The sequence below is a fragment of the Lycium ferocissimum genome, chromosome 4 (genome assembly GCF_029784015.1).
Source record: "Lycium ferocissimum isolate CSIRO_LF1 chromosome 4, AGI_CSIRO_Lferr_CH_V1, whole genome shotgun sequence".
Classification (NCBI taxonomy): domain Eukaryota; kingdom Viridiplantae; phylum Streptophyta; class Magnoliopsida; order Solanales; family Solanaceae; genus Lycium; species Lycium ferocissimum.
Window position 1 is genome coordinate 42,575,828 of NC_081345.1, and position 16,072 is coordinate 42,591,899.

Below are 16,072 nucleotides of genomic sequence, written 5' to 3' on the forward strand. Positions count from 1 at the left end.
AGTTTAAAAAATTATGCAAAAAGGGAGATTCATCAGGTTCGTATCTAGTACCGTGTTTTTGCATTTCTACTCTCAATCTTAACAACACACACAACCCCCCCCCCCCCCCCTCGGCCAAAAAAAAAAAAAAACCCAAAAATAATAATAATTTCTATAAATTAGTCTGAAGTGGAAGAAAGGAGAAGGGCGGAATAAGAAACTGATATATATGGATTAATCATTTTTAATCAATTTAACATTTTCCCTGCTCTTAGCTGCTTACTGTTAATACTTCATATGAGATCTTGCAATTACCAACCATCATCCTCGCTTTGTTTATTTACTCACCATTGGCCATTCTAGATTCTTTAGGCAGTACTTTAGGTTTACAACAGCTTATCACAAGTTATCCTGAGGTTTATCTGAGGTGTCGAACTGTTGTATAGGAGTACTTCTACCTTGTTTTATAGTAGTTATATAGCTTCAATTAACAATGAGGAAAAATAATGATTATATAACATTTGCAAAAGATTTTTTACATGCGAGAAACATGCTCATGTGAGATTGGTTTGGAAAGAAAGAAGCTTAAATTATATGATATTCATTCTTGGTCTTGGCCCTAGTACATTGTTAACCTTTGAATCTCTGTCAGGCATGTTATTTCTCTCGCACATGGTAGAAGACAAGACTCAAAGTGGACTTTCATATGTCGAGTTTCTAGTACATATCCATCGGCATATTCAAAATAAAATGGCTTGAGAAAATATCCAGTATCGTCCATGAATTTTGATTATAGAGAAGCGGTACAGACAGGGGCGGAGCTACCCTTGCCCGAGGGGTGTCAAGCGACACCCCTTAGCCTGAAACTTACACTGTATAGATAGGTCAAATTTTGGTTTTATAAGTATATATACCAATGTTGACACCTCTTGACACAAGCTGAAGGTTCAGCGCAGCGGTTAAGGGGTTGCAAAAATTCTCTAAGGTCACGAGTTCGATCCTAGCTTGTGACACACTTATAATTTTTTGACACCCCTTAACGAAAATCCTGGCTCCGTCACCGGGTACAAATGGTTTCAGTATGAAGAGAAGCAGATCAGCTTTCCAGGTGTGGCCCCATCCATGGGTTCAGAGCTCTCTGAAAGCTTTTTAAGTATAGTACATACTCAACAGAACAAAAGGCTTGATTTTTATGTATTTTCACAGTGATAGTGTTATTTATTCGTATTATTTTTCTCGACGTGAAATGTAGAATTAAAATTGAGTTAAGGTTTTGTAGACTATTTTGGGGATATTGATACTACTTTTTCCTCCGTCTCCTGAGTAGCGCTGTTCTCATGATCTCAGTGCATCATCAACTGAACTGAACACACTGCTTTAGCGTCGTTTTTATTCTCATAAATTGATTGAATGATCATCGTCTCTGCCCCACCTTTGAGGGGCCTTTTAACAAGAAAGAAGAGTACTACTACCGTACGATAGGAGGTGTTTCTCACTCTTAATACCTGTGCTCCACGGTTTTCATGACTAAACGAATTGGGACTTCAGTATTTTAATCGTATCAGTAATTAAGCTCTAGTCCTCACGTTAGCTAGAAAGTGTATTAGACCAACTGTTCGGACATAACTATTGCAACTTCTCGTCATAAAGACCTTAAAGATTAGTGTGGAATGTCCACTAGCATAGGGGTGAAAGTATCGCAAACATATAAATTTGTGAAATGAAGGATTGAGAAATGGAATACGCAAACAAAGAGACCCAGCAAATTGAATCTTCTTGATCCTGGCCGCAAGAGGATCCCATGATGAGAAAAGCAATGATGGCAAATAAAAAGGATTCTCATTGTAAATATCTTAATTGGTTACGTTAAGAGTATAAATGTTCTCAAAGTATTACAAGAGATATGATTAAGATACTTAATATATATATGGTAGAAAAGTAAATGTGGATTTTCCCCCCAAAAACATAAGCATGACAGACGAAAAATGCAACCGGTGGAGCTTTACTGCTTAATGCTTATTTACGCAACATTACTTTGCATTTTTGTGAGAAGTTAATTTTGCTTCGTAACCTCTTGATTATACGACAACAACTTTTGCCGTTGCCCCTAAACTTGCTTTCAAAAACTGAAGGAGAACAAATACTTAGAAATACCAACCAAGGCTCTTCTCCAAAAAATTAAATTTGGCTTGAGTTTTTTGTCTGTACGTAAGTGTAAGTTATTATCCTTTTCAGATCTCCTTCCTATTTTTATTTTTTTTGATTGCTTAAACGGAAGGTTTTATTTATATTTAAGGTTCGTCCATAGATGTAAAAGAAGAAACTGAAGGTTCGTTCGTAGACGTACAATAAGTAACTGATCTATACGAAACAGTTCCACTAGCATCTCGCTATCAAGAGTAGCAGTAACAAAAGAAGGAGATGCTTCAAAAACATAAAGATTGTTTCTTTTCATATTAGGTGCTATAGACTTCCTTCCGTACTCCTCCAGCATATCTGCAACCATATTAGTTTCCCTCGGGATGTGGCGCAGTGACGGGTTTCCCAATAGTAGCAGTAGCGACCTACAATCAGTGAACATGTGTGATTGCACAATTTGTTTAGAAGATGTTGATAACGTTGGAAGGTCCATTGCAAAACTTCAGTGTGGGCATCTTTTTCTTTTCATACTAGTATGTAACATATATTTGAAACATTTGCAGGTATCTAATAATAAAAAAGTTATTACTTAGTATTCATTCTTGGTAATTAGTTATTCTTCAATTGGGCGTCTCCCTAAGTAATTCAAAAGAAAGTGAAAGGCCAAAGATACAACGCCAAAACCGTGTGGTCTGTTCCATGGCAATCGCAAGGCACAATGCATGCCAATCATTCAATTCCTCGTGTCATTTTGTTACTATTTACAAGGATTGATGATATGTGGGAGCTGCGTGGCGTTTACAGCCGTGAGAAACTATTGGTGCACCCAAATGGCAATTTCTGTTGTGGACGACTGTGTTTGGAAGCATCCCGGCAACTTCCTATTCTTGTCCCTGCCTGCACAAATCGAGCTACCAAATATAGCTATTGTTAACAATTAAGAGACGTACCCATCATTTCATCAACGTGTTTAATTTACATGCACTAATAGTAAAATAAGCTTATACTATCAGTGTTTTTAACATGTCGTAATAGATAACTAATTTTACCTTTTTAGACAGTTACATGTAGTTATCTCTTTGTTGACCTAACAGTGTATAAGTTAAATTCTTAATTGATAGGCGTAAGCAAAAGTATCACTACAGTCAACATGTGTTAATGTTTTGTGACATCTCTGAACTCAGTATTAACATGTCTTTTGTAGTTTTGTTAAAAGTTTACTTATTTATTTATATGATTCAATTGTTAAACTATATGATTCAAGTCGAAAACAGTGAGTGGGATCGTATCTTCTAATCGAATACATCTTTCCATTTGTATTATTGGCCCTGTAAAACTCACACATGAATTGCCTGTATTCGTCCACACACACGAGGATAAGTAATTACCAAATAGAGAGGTCCACTCGTACATGTATTGGTGATTATGTTAAATTGTAAATACGTCACAAATTATTTGAACTAAGAGTTGATATTCGGAATAAATTCTTATTTCTTTTCCTAAAGGTCGTGTAATTATATACCAAATTAATTGCAAATCATACAGTGCCGTACAATTATTATATTCATAACAACACGTGTTCTAGTACTGGAGAGAAGCTAGAGTTTTGTCCTTTGAAAGTATTGAAAAAGAAAAGAATAGATTCTTTTTGGCTGGAAAATAATGTACGTAACTTCTACAACTGGATGATCTTAACTGATGTTTAAGTCAACGTATAGATATCAGTGCTTAATCATAACAACAAGATTCGATGAGGATTTATTTTCTTTTTTGTTAATAAATTGGATCAGATATTCAGATCTCATTTATTATATATATATATATATGTTCACTCCTATTAAATGCAACATCAAAATTTTACCATGAGTTTTTACCCTTTCCTCTTTTGCTCCTTGTCCTCTCATATATATCAGAAATCCTCTTGTTTGATTTTATTTTGAACATAACACACTAATCTCATACGGTCTTCTTTAAATTTTATTAACTTCCACCCTTTGTGTTCTTCGTCATATATAATTGAAGAAGACTCGTTATAACACGTATCTGATGAAAAAAGATAAAGAATAAAAAGATCAAAATCTTCAAAAGGACATTACCATATGTAAATGAATTGAATTCTTGATGTAATAGAAGTCTACTCCTATCCAAACACAATTAATCTGGACAAGTATACACTTTTAAGTCAATATCAATTATCATAGCATAAAAGTTGTTATACTTTCTTAATCGATTTCGTCTCCAATAAGAAAGATAAAGAAATATAGTTTAGTGTAAATATACATTCATTAAGGACCTCTAATACTATACATATAAAAGATTAGCTTAGGGGTCATTTGGTTTGAAGACAAGTTATGCTGAGATTAATTATGTTGAGATTACTTATCCTGCTATGATTTCTTATTAATTGTTTGGTTTGTTCTATTAAAAGTAATATGCATTGCATGATTTCTAAGAAAAAGTCGTGTGTTTACAAAAATATTCTCCATCCTATTTAGTAGAAAATGTTTGAGGGATCTCAGGGCTATTTTTGTCATCTTCATTGTTTTATCTTGGGATAACTAATTCTGTGATTGCTATTACACCCTCTATCAGGGATAACTTATCTCAGTACTATTTGTAATCCTGAGATAACTTATCCCAAGGTAAGACGGTATTAAAATTTTAGCGGAGGACCATTTTTCCTTATCCATCATACCAAACGACCCAATAATATAAACAAGAACATCGCTTTCATCAACTATTATAATCTGTTGTATTAAACTGTTTCTCTCATTTCACTTATATGATTAGTTACATAAACAGTTATGTTTACAAAATGTGGTGATATTCTAAAATAATACATACTTATATAAATAAAAGCCAAGAGTTCCACTGTAGGTTACTCCTATAACTTTACACACAGACACCCACAATACAAGTATTTCATTTTCTCTGCCATTTTTTTTTTTGTACCCAATCCAATCTAATCTGCTCAGTTCTTGTGCTCCATATTTGTTGAAATTACTTCTTCTAATCAATCAAAATCATATCTTTGTTTGTTAAAGTCCAATTTCAAGCTTAAAAAAAACCATGAAGGTACATCCAGTCACACTACGAAACGACATCATATCATCTTTCTCTCCGGCTTGTCGGCAAAAGAAGCTTAAGCGACTCCCACATATCTTCGCGAAGGTTCTAGAACTTCCGTTCCATTCAGATGCTGACGTGTCAATCCAAGAAACCTCCGATTCATTGCGGTTCGTCATCCCAACTGATGATGACGTAGGCAATAACATAAGGGCCCACATAGTTGAGATCTATCCTGGTGTTACTAAGATTGTTATACGAGGTGATAATGTTTTTGATTCGTCTTTGTCTGGTTTGGAACTCGATTTGTGGCGGTTTAGGTTACCGGAGGTGACTGTACCGGAGTTGGCTAGTGCCGTGTTTAGTGGCGGTGAACTGGTGGTTACGGTGCCTAAAGGGGTGGATGACGGTGGCGATGGTGTCGGTGGTGATATTGGTGGAGCTGGTAGACTTGTTCTTGTACAATAATCCTTTGTCCTCCTTTCTCTATTGTCAACTATGTTGTGTTTTCAATTTTTATTTTTTAGGTTTAGTTAATTCCAATTGTGGGTTGGCCGTTGGACTAAGTTCCAGTTATGTGCGGGGTTCAGAGAAGGATCGGATCACAAGGGTCTGGGTCTATTGTACTATTTAATGTTAAATTGAAATGTCTCCTGTTATTAGATGTATATTTGATCATTGAATTTATGGGGGTTTTCGTTTTATGGTCAAATATTAGTATAACCTTTGATTTTCAATACTTACTAATACTGAGCTGTAGTGATGGTGAGCTGGTGGTGACGGTGCCTAAAGGGGCAGGTGATGGCGGTGGTCGTCTTGTTCTTGCACAATACTAATTCTCTTCCTTCTTTTTCACTCTCTCTATTTTCAGCTATGTTGTTTTTTCATTTCTTAATTTTTAGGTTTAGTTAATTTCAATTGTGGGATATAATTTGAACTACCTGATGATTAAATGAAATGGTTTCCTATCATTAGAGGTGTATAAGCTTCTCTTCCGCGGGTTCAGCTGTACTCAGTAGCTTTAGTTCAAATCATGTATTTGTATTAAAAAATTTAAAAAATAAATTTAAGTTACTAGTGCATGATGTTGCTAACCTAGAAGTTAAAACCCATAAACTTCATTAGATATATGATCATTGAGTTTTTGGGGGGTTTTCGTTTAATGTTCAAATGTTAGTATAACCTTTGCTTTTCAATACGTATGCTCAACTACTACTGAGCTAACAATTAAGTGTCTGACTAATCCTATAACAATAAGCCAACCCAGAAAGGAAAAGAACAAGCTTTTTGTTAATTTAAGCGGCATTGCATAGTCAAAGTTGGCTTACAGGTTTGGTATTTGAGTCTTAGGAATTTGTCATAATCACAAGATGGCATACCTTTTGTTACCTATTTGATTGTTCATAAGGCTTATGGATGGCAAAGACTGAGCTTTACTCTTTTTATATTTACTTTTCGGTGCTTGTCCGTTGCCACGGTCTCAAGGAAATCAAGATGTCTTTTTATCTGTATGTGTGGATGTCCTCTCTGCTTACTTCTTCCCTTTATCGTGGTTTAAGCTTAATTCTAGTTGTCCACACTCCACAATAATATTGTCTTTTTGCTTGCAGAAATGTCAGTTCATCTGATATTTTTTGTTACCATCTTTTTAAAATTTCTTTGTAGACTTTGTATGATCTCAATGTGGTGCCGCCTCTGTATAGAAGTTGATTTTTCCAGTTCCTCCACTTCCTCATGTTGATGCCTGTGAACTTCTGTTTAGACATGCACAGAAACCTCAATTTTTGGTACTCCATTTGATTTATACATTTTTACTCTGGTACTATACACAATTTCTCTTGCTTGAATTGCCAATGTGATGGCGTCCAAAGTGAGATCGCAAATCGCAATGGTTGAACTATGCTGAATTTGTTGGTTTGTTTTTATTTAGTAGCTGCTCACGTTAGTTGTGCTTTTCGTGTTGCTTTTCTGCAGCAATATTCCGCCCTGTGGCCCTTGGTTCCATCTTTTCCAAATATTGCGTTCTTTGAAGTGGATCTCCTCCTTTGTTGTGTTATGGATCCTCATTTGATATTATGACATGTGAGGATATAGCTGGACTCGTGTTTAGTCTCAATAGCATCCTTTGGGAAAGAACTGACGGAGTAACTTTTACATGATCACGATCCTTTGACGATGGGGCACCAGCAGCATATTTTACCAATTCACTCTCTTGCTTGCTGTCTTAAACACTTAGTAGGCTGCAGATATCAGCGTGTCACTTCAAAATACCTGGTTAATTTTTTGTCATAATAATATAGTCAAACCTCACTATAACAACATTGTTTGTGTGAATACTTTTTGGATGCTATAGCGAAATGTTGTTATAGGGAACATGTAACATAACCGAACATGAGAATCGGTTCCAAAGAAGGTATGACTTATGAGTGGGAAAAGGAGTTTTAACTATGGAATTCAGTTCACCAATACTTCCCAATTAATTGCAAATAACTGCTGCTGAAAAGTCATAAATCATTTCATCATAAAAAATAACATTAGCCGTTCGCCAATGATGCTTCATATGCAGTAACCTATGGGAGCAATATCTCCTAACATGAGGAATTAAGAATAGTTTATCCTGTAACATAAATAAAAGGGATAAAAATAGGAAGGCCCTATGTGCTTCCTAATGAAAACAAGCTTTTCCGGTAAATTCCAAAACCGAAAACAAAAATACTGGTGTCTTGGGGGATTCTGGATGATCTAACGCGTTGTCTTTTTAGGTCATAGAAGACCACCATACCCGAATACATAAACATTATTTCTTCATTCCATGTCCTGAAGATAGGCAAAATAAACTTTGGGCACATAATTGACCAAATTTATGCTATACTTCTTCACCCAGATGGAATTTATTTTATCCTTAAGTATCCACAGGTCTAGAATCGACCTCAAGTAAAGTGATCCAAGTTTGGCACGCAAACCATCCCTTTCAAATCCATCACACTCAGGTGGCCAAGAGTCCCTAAGGACGACGGGTACAATATAGTTAGACTTTTCATTTTCAAACTCGAATGACAAAATTCAATCAGGAAGGGCTGAAACTTTTGGTTTACCCAGCCAATACAAACATTCATTTACTAGCACCCCTAAACTGCTTGGGTGACAGGGAGATGTCTCAGTAATTTCTTTCCATCTATCAAAAACCGGCCCATTTATTAGGCTAGTAAACGTAAACACCTCGCATCTTAGCTTAAAAAGCTTAGAGTTTGTAAAATAAGGTTTATTCCCTGTAGGACAGGTATAAAAAAACTGCACCACTTTGTATTCCGTTGTTTAATGAAGATATCCAAACCCGAAGCTGCCAAATACAGGCAAATCAGTAGGTGAACATTTGGGCAATTTACCAATTGTTGCATGACAGGATTGCACAAATAAATGCGATCATGACCCGATAAAAGACAAACTAAACCCGAGGACACAATCATACCGGTACGGGGGATAATGAATTCAGGTACAGTGACTCTGTATAACTCATTGCTTTCTCCCTTTCCTTCCATGTCTACTGAAACAAATTGTAGCCTGTGCCTTCTTAACTGTGGCAATTTCGGAGAACTGGGTTTCTTGGGCGTTTTCCATTGAATGTTCCATGTGAGAATGAATAAAGAAAGGACTGCTAATATAGTCACTCCATGACTTTTTTAACATGGATAATGTATTCACCGAACATTTTATAAAAATAGAGCTTACAACATTATCAGGTAGCTTGTTAGACTCATTACTATTATTTGCATTCTCTTCCTCCTCCTCCTCTGTATGTTTCCTTAGTAATGATCGTTTCCTCTTCTTGTTAGGCTGCAATAGCATCAACCATATTCTTCTGTTAACTAAAAAAGTCAAGAAAACAAAAAAATCCATCTAACACAAATAAAGTGTAATGTACATTATTCAGCAAACAACTTCACTCTAACGAAAAATCAAAAGGGTACGTAGAAATCTAAAATTGAGCAAAATCTCTAATGGGAAAACCAGCGTTATTAAAAGCCATCGCTTTCTATTAAAAATGAGAGACCAATGTAAAATAATTTTCTGATGTATTTCTTGTTGTTTATCCTCTGTGTATCTACATGTATATATACAATGAAATAGAAGAATAGAACCTTCTTAGCATCTACACCTGTACTATTCCTATTAGCTAAAGAATAACCATAAAGGGAATATGCTAACTAAATTCTACACAGCTGTACACATACCCTATTCACCTATACACGTATGAATACTAGATAATAGATTTTATTCTACCCTATACAAAATATCTACAAATGAAACTTATCCCAATAATTGGTAATTGGACTTGCTTAAGTAATTGGGCCAATGCTGTGATCAGATCCAATAAGCATCACGGCCCAAATTTCCAATAGCAACAATCAAAGGTCCAATAAGCCCAAAATCTCAAACATATCTCAAACATAGTTTTCATCGAACATTCTATGTGTTCTTGTCTGAAAGCATTCTCTTCTTCTCTGTATCTTCTGTGTTACCATCATCATCAAGAGAAATTGAACCATGGTATTGGGATTATTGAAGAACAAAGTGTTTTCCATGGTTCAATTTCTCTTGATGATGATGGTAACACAAAAGATTCAAAGATCGAGTTAACCAAACTCATACTTGGAGAATCTGAAGGATGGATATAATATGGATGTGAAGAATTAGAAATTTTGACTTCAGCAACAGTAGTAGCAGCATTTTGCTGCTGGACAGTGGTGTTCTTAGTAGTGTCATCAGTAGTTTGATCAGCCATGGTGAATTAAAAAAGAAGAAGAGAAGATTGTTGAATAAAATTGAAAGAAGAACAGATTGATCGATTCCTAAAGCTCTGATACCATATTAAAAATGAGAGACCAATGTAAAATAATTTTCTGATGTATTTCTTGTTGTTTATCTTGTGTATCTACATGTATATATACAACGAAATAGAAGAATAGAACCTTCTTAGCATCTACACCTGTACTATTCCTATTAGCTAAAGAATAACCATAAAGGGAATATACTAACTAAATTCTACACAGCTGTACACATATCCTATTCACCTATAGACGTGTGAGTACTAGATAACAGATTTTATTCTACCCTATACAAAATATCTACAAATGAAATTTATCCCAATAATTGATAAGTAACTTGATAAGTGATAAGTTGACTTAAAGTAATTGGGCCAATCTTGTGATCGATCCAATAAGATCACGGCCAAATTTCCAATAACAACAATCAAAGGTCCAATAAGCCCAAAATCTCAAACATATCTCAAACATAGTTTTCATCGAACATTCTATGTGTTCTTGTCTGAAAGCATTCTCTTCTTCTCTGTATCTTCTGTGTTACCATCATCATCAAGAGAAATTGAACCATGGAAAACACTTGGTTCTTCAATAATCCCAAACTTTCTCGTTTTTTAGAGAAGTTTGCGCTTCGAATAATGGTGCACAAAGTAGGGGTGTTTGTCAGTCGGTATGGTAAAATTTTTAGATATTTCAATTCAGCATTCGGATTCTTAAAATGCTATACTAATACCCTACCTAGCAAATTAAATTCGGTATAGTTTGATATTTTCTCCTTTCGGTTTCGGTTAATTCGATTTGTTCAGTTTGGATAGACCTTTGTAATTTTGTTGTCTTTGAGATGTAAACAAAATTCTTGGATAACACGCTAAACCAAAGAAAGTATCTTCTAGGACTTTTAATTTTTAGGGAATATACTGTGAGGGGAAAAACGTGCATGGTCATGAATGAACTTTTGACCTCTTGACTACCATCAGTAGTTAAATAAATATAGAAATTTGAAAACGCAAAACGAAATTTTCAATTGAACTGGATGTAATGATCAAATTGAATCAGTCTTTTACATTGAGGAAAAAGAAAATTAAAGATATTTATAAAGCACTGACATGGCATTAACACTTCCTATTTTTGGCATCTCTATTTGAGTTTGATAAGTTAGTGTCATGAGTGTCAACGTTAATGCAGACGGGTAGTTTTTTGTGCCATGGGAATTTTTTCCACACACATAAAATGGGGACGGGAGGGGGTGGATGGACCTCACCTACCAGCTAAAAAGATACAATACCGATAAATTGGGTTGATTTAATTAAACGACGTAAACCTCTAATTTTAAATTATCCCCATTTTAAATCCCAAATTAATAAAAAATTCGAACCATACACCCGACTCACTCACACTCATAATCTAGTTGGAGGCCACGTGTCATATCTGGTATTGTCAAACCGACGTTAATGAAAAATTGGCATGAATGATTCATTTTGGTAATGACGATGGCATAAATGAGCCGAACTATTGATGAGTGGCATAAATGAGTCCATTCCGATAGTTCAATGGCATAAATAAGCCAAACTATTGACCAGTGACATAAATGAGCTATTTCTGATAGTTCGATGACATATTTGAGCTTTTTTCCTTGTTATAATGATGTATAAACAGTAGTTATATAGGCATATAAAGCCTATACAAATTTTAGGCATAATACATAAACAAACCCTCAAACTTAATCTCAGCTGGCAAATATGCCTTCCAACTTTGGGTGTGCACAAGTAGGCACCTCAACTTGTATAAAGTTGAACATAAATTTTGAAGTGTTTATATGATTATTTTATAAGTTGGAGTGTTCAACTAACAAAATGGAGACAAGTTGAAGTGCCTAATTTTGCACACCCAAAGTTGGAGGACATACTTTCTAAAGCCAAATTTGAAGGCTTGTTTATGTATTATGCTTAAATTTTATAATTTTAGCAATTAAGCATACACGTTGAAATACTTGGGTGTAATAATACCATATTCCCTTATAATATAATAATGGTATATTCAATTTATCAGATGTACATACTCCGATTTCTAAAGTATGTTTTGACATTCTTGTTGCAAATACGAATACCACCAATTAAATTAATTTCAACACGAACGTTCAAGCGTTCTGTTTAGTGAATAAAAGTGTTTCGATGTTAGTGAATTTATATGCCAAATCCAGAGTAATTAAAGATATTGAGAGGGCGAAGTAACAAAAAGAAGAAGCAAAATGAAGTCGATAAATCGAGTTAATTCCCTAAATGGTCGCGTGACTCAACCAAAATTGAAAAGATACTTCATAAGCGTCCAGTAAAAACATAAATAATGAGCAAAACGTTTTCTGCATTTGGCTTAAAGGAAATGTTACTAGCAGATCATTTCTTCTTGGCATCTCCTGCCTTAGTCTGCAAAATTCAAGCAAACAGAGCATCAGTACAAGAATAAAATAAACGATCCAAAGAAAAAAGAATCTCAATGTTATAGCTCCAGAGACCAAAATGAAAAGCATTACCTTCTTGACACCGCGCACTTTCTTGGCTCTATTTTTCCGCTCCTTCATCTGCTTCCTGGACTTCTCAACCTTTGTGTCTAATCCATTCTGCAAGTGTTACAGCCAAATTCAATCATAAGGCCCGCTAATTCTACGCTGAAGGTGCACTCAACATAATGGAATATGAAAACTAAAGCATCTTATTTACTTAAGATGAGTATTAGAATTAGCATCGTAGGCTACAATACTAAAACAGCTCGACCAGATAAACTCACTTCTAATTTCTAAAGCAATAGTGAAAAATGCAACACAAAACCAGAATCTACTGAATGAGCAAGGATGGGACTGGATGAAGAGATTTTTTTGATAGGTAGGACTGGCAAAAGAGATTAGGTACAAAACCACGTGTCTTTAGGGTATAAATAGCCATTAACACAAGCAGAGCTCAAACTAATGAAGCCTTTTCTACAACATAACTCAAAGAAATGCAGCCCCACGGCTTGCAATTACTTTTCAATAGCAAAAGTGCAGAAGATAACATTATTGAAGTTGTGCAAGACACTCAACTTCTGAAAATGAAGAAAAAATGCACAAGCAAGTTTTGCAATGCCGACCAGTCCTTTTTTATTAAAATCCCAACAAAACTAGCACAAGCAACTAAGGGAACGTGGTCTATTGTTTAAATATTAGTAAGCACATTTCTTGAAGCAACGAACAACATACCCAGTATAATCCCACAAGGTGGGGGTTTGTGGAGGGTAGAGTGTTCGCAGACCTTACCCCTACCTTGGGAGGTAGAGAGGCTGTTGCCGACACATTTTACTGAAGCAAATTACAAGTTTTTTTTTTTTGATGAAGAAAGCAAATTACAATATTACAACATGAACTTTATCTGGAATTAAGATCCTTAAGTTGACAGATAGTATGCAATGATCCTTTACTACAAATTCCTCTAAAAAAGATGCTTCGCACACAAAAAACAAACAAGTAGAAACGAATTAGATGCAGAACATCTTACACTCATTTCAAATCTTAGCACAAATAAATCTTCAGAAACCAAGCGGCACAAAGTGCAAGTGAAAAACAATATCGCAACATTTTTCATGCAAAGGATCCATAGGGATATCTCAAGATAAGATACTGAAACTACAAAAACAATTTGTAAAGCCATCAGGTGATAGGAGATCATTTTTTCCATATATCAAACTTCAAAGGGATTTTGGTACCACATAACATTCTTGAGTTAATGACTTTTATGCTAACAGAAAACTCTTAAATAAATTTACTAGCTTAAAAAAAAAAAACATAAAACTTATAAATGGTTCTTACCCTGATCAGCCTGTATTTTGGCTCGTATTTCTTTGCATTTTCTACAGAATCATAGATCAAGCCAAAACCAGTAGATTTGCCTCCTCCAAAGTGGGTCCTGAACTTGAATACAAAGATTGCATTGGGATCTTTCACCGCATACATACTTGCCAATTTCTCTTTCAACTCAGCCTGCAATGACACATTAAGCAGGTAAGACATAAAAACCAAAAGCATATAACAATCAAATGAGCTATAAGTGCTTAGCGCTCTCTCTATATTTTTTTGATAATAGTTGAAAAAAGGCCAGCTTGCACACACCTCAACTAATTCCACAAGGTACGTTCTAGCTCTCACCAACACAGGTACTAAGTAACTCTATCCACCAATTTGTCCTATCCCCAAAAGCTCAGGTTATCAGGTATAACTCTATCTACCTAGGCTTGGACAGATGAAAAGAAATCACCCGTTAACCTACCGCAGAGACCTAGCTCGGAACAAGCTATACTTTGTACTAGATAAGCAGTTTTCTCTAACAAGCACAACTAAAGACAACATTCACTTGGTCTCTATCTGACTAATCAATCTCCATTTTGATCTAAACTCATTTCATTCTAATACAGTAATACTCAATAATTTCTCTCAACAACAACTAAATATCTGAAATTGCAAGGCACTCAATAAAAATAAAGCCAACAAGGCAGATGAAATAGTTTGTCAAACCTTAGAAACGTTAGCCCTTCCAGGATGCAAGACATCGATAATCTGAAAATATTGACATGTCATTAAAACACAGATAAAAACACGTCAACAAAGATGAGATTTAAGATATTTCAATTAATTCTTAGTACTTACGAATTGTTTCCTTGCAAGAAGACGATTGGTCATGAACTTTCTTGTTCTAATTGTCACTGCCTTGTCAGCCATTTCCTGTTAACAAAATTCTACTCAAAATTCAACTAAAATCTACTTAATACATAATTTATGATTCATTAATAGAAAGTAAAGAAATAATACTTGTGTGCCTCAAATACTTCCTTGCTCTCTACTTTGCAAAAATGGAGGCTTTGTTTCTAGGGTTTTTGAGTTTTTAGAAGCTCCATATGAAGTTTTGGGCCATTCAATAACCGGTTGGCCCATTGTTAGTGGATCGTGAAAGTGGGCCGAAACAAAATTGAAAGTTTCGGCCGATTTACACAAATGTCCTCTTTTAAGCCACCGTTTAGATTTTGTTGTACAATTATAGCGCTTAAAAAATTATCTTCCAAATAACATTAGACTCGGATCTAATGTTTGCTCATTTGTTTGTCAATCTTACAGAAGAAATATTCCTGTTTTAGGCCACCGTTTAGATTTTGTCCCATTTTTAAAAGTTATACAAATATAGCGCTTCCCCACATTGTGGGACTCACTGGGTATGTTGTTGTTGTTGTATACAAATATAGCGCTTAAAAAATTATCTTCCAAATAACATTAGACTCAGATCTAATGTTTGCTCATTTGTTTGTTAATCTTACAGAAGAAATATTCGATTGTCGTCTAACGTTTGAATCACTTACAAAATTTTAAACCATGATCTAACATTTTCTCGTACGATTTACAGTTTTTCAAAAAAGGATCTTTACACCGTGGTCTAAGAAGTCCATAAGTTATAAGGAAAAAAAAAAGGTCATTTACTAAATAGTTGTCTCAAAAGGTAGGCACTATCTTGGAGTTTCATTCATCTAGAGTTTTAGTTTTTAAATATTGAAATTTCATGGCAGTGATTATTTTATTTACATGGCTAAAGAGTGGCTAGTCGAAGCTATTACTATAATTTTCATAGTAGCTGATGCAGTGTTATTTTCTCTGAAATCAAATAAAAACTAAGGCTTATAAAGATATTGTTGTTTAGTCTTATATAGTTTCGATGGTAACTCATTTTTTGTTTTAAACATAAGCAGAAATACAGGAAATCTGTAATCACAAATGAGAAAGGCTTTACCGATAAGACACATGTCCCTTTTCAACTTTGGTGCTAGATCTTTGTTCATGTTTTGTGTAAATATAAAAAGAAATAATATGTTTAATGGGGTGAATTAGAATACAATTTGAACATAGGAATAACAGCGTTTAAATAATTTGGTGTGTAAAAACGGATGCAACATGCATTTCATTTAATTTGCACTAGTAGGAGATAAGATTTTCAGGAGGAAATGATACAGTATGACGCACAAGATGCGCGTGCGACACACGAGATGCACGTGCCACA

The 16,072-nt window shown here is 34.9% G+C and overlaps 2 protein-coding genes and 1 long non-coding RNA gene across 5 annotated transcripts; 2 read left to right on the forward strand and 1 right to left on the reverse strand.

The window, feature by feature from the left end:
* Nucleotides 1-6: 6 nt before the first annotated feature.
* Nucleotides 7-1,320, forward strand: LOC132053076 (uncharacterized). Its single transcript, XR_009414076.1, has 2 exons — nucleotides 7-36; nucleotides 632-1,320. It is a non-coding gene; the product is annotated as an uncharacterized LOC132053076 (long non-coding RNA).
* Nucleotides 1,321-4,997: 3,677 nt separating this feature from the next.
* Nucleotides 4,998-6,147, forward strand: LOC132054739 (uncharacterized). 2 transcript variants are annotated; one of them, XM_059446706.1, is made up of 2 exons: nucleotides 4,998-5,711; nucleotides 6,087-6,147. In XM_059446706.1, the coding sequence occupies exon 1, from the start codon at nucleotides 5,188-5,190 to the stop codon at nucleotides 5,650-5,652; it is 465 nt and encodes a 154-aa protein (XP_059302689.1). In that variant the 5' UTR covers nucleotides 4,998-5,187; the 3' UTR covers nucleotides 5,653-5,711; nucleotides 6,087-6,147. The 2 variants fall into 2 exon arrangements, with proteins under 2 accessions (XP_059302689.1, XP_059302691.1); XM_059446708.1 differs by having other exon boundaries at nucleotides 4,998-5,608; nucleotides 5,983-6,141.
* Nucleotides 6,148-12,232: 6,085 nt separating this feature from the next.
* On the reverse strand, nucleotides 12,233-14,934 carry LOC132053077 (small ribosomal subunit protein eS24z-like). Of its 2 annotated transcripts, XM_059444907.1 has the most exons (6): nucleotides 14,839-14,934; nucleotides 14,677-14,751; nucleotides 14,545-14,586; nucleotides 13,843-14,013; nucleotides 12,535-12,621; nucleotides 12,233-12,427 (listed from the first exon to the last, which is right to left on the reverse strand). In XM_059444907.1, the coding sequence occupies exons 2-6, from the start codon at nucleotides 14,746-14,748 to the stop codon at nucleotides 12,398-12,400; spliced, it is 402 nt and encodes a 133-aa protein (XP_059300890.1). In that variant the 5' UTR covers nucleotides 14,749-14,751; nucleotides 14,839-14,934; the 3' UTR covers nucleotides 12,233-12,397. The 2 variants fall into 2 exon arrangements, with proteins under 2 accessions (XP_059300890.1, XP_059300891.1); XM_059444908.1 differs by having other exon boundaries at nucleotides 14,677-14,886.
* Nucleotides 14,935-16,072: the final 1,138 nt, after the last annotated feature.

What these genes read in the sequence shown, in the direction of transcription:
- LOC132054739 (XM_059446706.1), top strand. Translation starts at nt 5,188, where the DNA reads ATGAAGGTACATCCAGTCACACTACGAAACGACATCATATCATCTTTC.
- LOC132053077 (XM_059444907.1), bottom strand. Translation starts at nt 14,748, where the DNA reads ATGGCTGACAAGGCAGTGACAATTAGAACAAGAAAGTTCATGACCAAT. An exon ending in TTCTTGCAAGGAAACAATTC is followed by an intron (nt 14,587 to 14,676) that starts GTAAGTACTAAG and finishes CAATATTTTCAG; the next exon opens with ATTATCGATGTCTTGCATCC. An exon ending in AAGTGCGCGGTGTCAAGAAG is followed by an intron (nt 12,428 to 12,534) that starts GTAATGCTTTTC and finishes TGAATTTTGCAG; the next exon opens with ACTAAGGCAGGAGATGCCAA.